This window comes from Rhinatrema bivittatum, chromosome 2 (genome assembly GCF_901001135.1).
Source record: "Rhinatrema bivittatum chromosome 2, aRhiBiv1.1, whole genome shotgun sequence".
Taxonomy (NCBI): Eukaryota; Metazoa; Chordata; class Amphibia; order Gymnophiona; family Rhinatrematidae; genus Rhinatrema; species Rhinatrema bivittatum.
The window spans coordinates 360059481-360063457 of NC_042616.1; the positions used below are offsets into that span (position 1 = coordinate 360059481).

General features: G+C 46.6%; 1 protein-coding gene across 1 annotated transcript; it reads left to right on the forward strand.

Moving 5' to 3' along the window:
* The first annotated feature begins 249 nt into the window (after positions 1–249).
* On the forward strand, positions 250–3541 carry LOC115083291 (putative nuclease HARBI1). Its single transcript, XM_029587098.1, has 4 exons — positions 250–387; positions 1659–2310; positions 2471–2661; positions 3470–3541. The coding sequence occupies exons 1-4, from the start codon at positions 250–252 to the stop codon at positions 3539–3541; spliced, it is 1053 nt and encodes a 350-aa protein (XP_029442958.1).
* The last annotated feature ends 436 nt before the right edge of the window (positions 3542–3977 follow it).

Below are 3977 nucleotides of genomic sequence, written 5' to 3' on the forward strand. Positions count from 1 at the left end.
GCACCCGGCATGTAAATGAACGAATTAGCTGTATAATGCTGTATAATGAAGGAATTAGCTATTCCTCTCCGATACCGTAACGCGCGCTCAGATTATCTCCTTTGTAACCCACTGTTTAGCCGCGGCCTTAACATGCTCGTTTAGCGCCTACCTCTACGTGGTGTTAGTGTGGTGTTAGTGTGGTGTTCGAACAGTTAGGTACCGGACTGCACCATGGACGAGATGTTTTTTTTTGCTCTGACGCTAATAATGATTCAGTGGAGAAGGAGACGAATGTATGCTCGACTGAGAAACCCAGGAAACGCTCGGCAGATTGGAGAGGTGAACGGGGGGCTGCCGCAGCATGGAGAACCAAACCGACCCGAGAACCCAGCTGTAAGACCGGAGGTAGGTGATCTATTAATTTCTGTAAGAACGGCGCCCATGCCTTCTGGTGCCTCTATTGACGCCGGAGGATGTGCGCCGGTCGATGGGCGCCGGTCGATATAGCCGCCGTAAGGCGGACAAGAGAAAACAGTCGCCCGTAAAGTGCTGTTCACGGCGCTGGTTATGGGCACCGGTAATGGGCGCCGGAGGATGTGCGCCGGTGGTTGGGCAGCGGAGGATGTGCGCCGGTCGATATAGCCGCCGTAAGGCGGACAAGAGAAAACAGTTGCCCGTAAAGTGCCGTTCACGGCGCCGGTTATGGGCGCTGGTAACGGGCGCCGGTAATGGGCGCCGGAGGATGTGCGCCGGTAGTTGGGCAGCGGAGGATGTGCACCAGTCGATATAGCCGCCGTAAGGCGGACGAGAGAAAACAGTCGCCCGTAAAGTGCCGTTCACGGCGCCGGTAACGGGCGCCGGTAACGGGCGCCTTAGAGACCAGTATCTGTCTATTTGCAGCTATTGAGCCAAGGGCTATAGTTTGTTTAATTATTAATATATTTAAAGTCTTTTTATACAGTGGCACGTTATAGACATCAGTTTACAATGAATAGAAATGTTAATCGAGCTGTGAAGAAGGTACAGAGAAGGGCGACCAAAACGATAAAGGGTTTTAACAATTTCTTATGTTCCTCAAGATAGAGACTGATTCAACCATCGGCAAAACAGACCCTAGTATAACAAAATGGCGCCGGCCCTATGCCCACAGTCACCCGTAAAAGACCGTTCACAGGCGCCTCTACGGTTGTGCATAATTGTCGCTGATCCATGGCCATGGTTTTTTCTGTATTTATTTTGCTCTTTTTTGTGACACATATTTTTGTCAGCTATTGAGCCAATCCGGCTGTAGTTTTTCATACCATATATACATTAGAGATATCTTGTGGAGGTTTTCCCGCCCTCCCCTTCCCCCTTCCACTACCCGCTATTTATGATTTCTGACGATAAATAGGGGGGATTCCTATTATATAGCGCCTCTAATGATTTTAGAAGATTAAAATACATCAGACGACATTTAAAATCGCCAAAAAAAGATTCACATAGCTAATGTAGGCACTGGCTTTACAATTAATGTAGAAAGAACAAGCATATATCAAATGAAGTCAATGAACATAGCTGTTAATCAACATATAACCCAGTGTAATCCATGTGCTAAAAGCATTTATATGTATCCATCGCTAATTTGAGTTGTCTTATATCATTGACGGTTTTATCATCTGTTGTATCCCCTGCAGGCAGAGCCGGCCCATCAACAGGCCGTCCAGCGGCCGCGTGTCATCCGTACACGGGCAATGCTCTTTGGCATGTGTGAGAGAGATGTTGTCCGAACATACCGGCTGAGCTCACAGGCAATCTTGTCCCTGTGTGAAGACCTGCGTGAGGACCTGGACCCCAAGACCAATCGATACCATGCTGTGCCCGGATTGAGTAAGCTTCTGTGTGCCTTAAATTTTTTTGGTACCGGAAGTTTTCAAAACCCGGTGAGCATAGTTGCTGGTATGACGCAGGCCTCTGTTTCACGGAATCTGGTCCAGGTGTTGAAGGCCATGATGAAGCGGATGAGGGACTATATATTCTTTCCTACGGATCCAGCAGAACTCCAACAGATCCGCAGTGGCTTCATGGGTATTGCCGGTATGCCCAACGTGTTAGGCGCTATCGACTGTACCCATATTGCGTTAAGACCCAGGGCGGAAGAAGAGAGTGGGTTCCGTAATCGCAAGCACTTTCATTCCATGAATGTGCAAGTGGTTTGCGACGCACGCCTTCGCATCCTAAATGTGGTAGCTAACTTTCCAGGGAGCTGCCATGATGCCTACATTCTCGCGCATTCCTCTCTGGCTACTCATTTCCTTGAAGGAAAGTACGGCGAAGGCTGGCTACTTGGTAAGTGACAATTGCAACTTCCTGTGATTTGTCTGTCTCTCATGTGTAGTGTTCTGTTCTCCGGATCTGAAAGATGATCGCTATATAGTTATGTATATTATGTTTACGGTGTTTGCGCTGCAAGTTGTTTTCAATACATCCCATATTTTGCATCCCATAGGTGATGGCGGCTATGGTTGTAAGCCTTGGTTACTAACACCGCTCCAGTCACCACACACAAATGCTGAGAAACGGTACAATGAGGCTCATGCCAGCACCAGAAATGTCATTGAACGCACCTTTGGAGTGCTGAAGGGGCGTTTTCGATGTCTGGATCGCTCGGGGGGGGCCCTGCAATACAGTGCCGAAAAGGTAGTCAGCATAATTATTGCCTGCTGCATGCTACACAACATTTGTCTGAGATTCGGTATGCATGCAGAGGTTGAAGAAGACTTGACACCCGATCCACCACAGGAGCTGGCAGTTGATGCGGACAGCACTGCACGGGGTAATGAAGTCCGGCGGAGGATCATCGAAATTTATTTCTCATGTAAGTTTCATGTCATACATTACATTTCATTACTGCTGTCATATAACCATTCCTGTCTACTGTGGCCCACGACGATATTGTGGTTTAATAGTTCTTCATAGCTGTGGTATTCTATACATATCAATAGAGATGTGAAGTTGGCTTCGGACGATGGAGAATATCTTGGATATTTTTAAAATCGTCCGAAAGCGGGGGAGTAAAACCCAAGAAGATAGGGAGACCCGTTGATAATGGGGGCGGCGGGAAATGTCACACACAAAAAGCATAAATCTACCCTTGTCCTTTGAATTGTTGCCCCTTGTTTACCTCTACTCTACTGAACCCCACATCCCCCCCCCCCCCCCAAAACCTCCGACGGGCCCAGTGCAGGAGATCGCTTCCGGTGGCATTGCTCAGCCCCGGTGGCATTGTAGGAGCACGTATACCATGTTTCATGGTAAGGGCATAAGTCCATCGGCACCACTCGGACTATTGGCAGCCGATTGGACCGGAAGTGGGAGTACAGCCTGGAGCAGGAAGATAAGGGGTTAATTTTACATGGTCCGGTTCAGATTTAGATGTCTAGAGATTGATCATTTCTGTACATGTATGTACTATTTTCTCTTGCCATTTCTTCTCTTTCTGTTCCAGAATTTGAAATTGATGTCTTTTAAGACATTAACGGAAGATGACCACACCGTTAAAGGATTGTTGGCGACATGAGTATTCTGTAGGGTGGCTCTAGAGATTTTTAACACACAGTTATAACTGTGTCTGAGGATCACTCAATAAAAATTTTATTATATAACAACTTTTATTGAATTATTAATTTCCATTTTTTGAATATGGAAAATATGATCGCCCCATTTAAAACTGTACATGTATTACCTTTTGTGGCCCTCCTGCCCGTTTCTAGCCACTTCGTTATGAACAGTAACATATGGTTATTTATGCTTGAATAAATATCCCTTCATGTGTTACATGACCCCCCTCGGACAACGGTTTTAATAAAAAACAAAAGTATGCTTACTCAAATTGAAAACAAAATATAACTTTTATTAAACGTTTTAGGACTGGTTCCCGGAGGGAGGTTTCGGGGCAAGTGCCTGGATTGCGCCAGTCAGTGATGCCATGCACCGATTAAAGTCAGCTCTGAGCA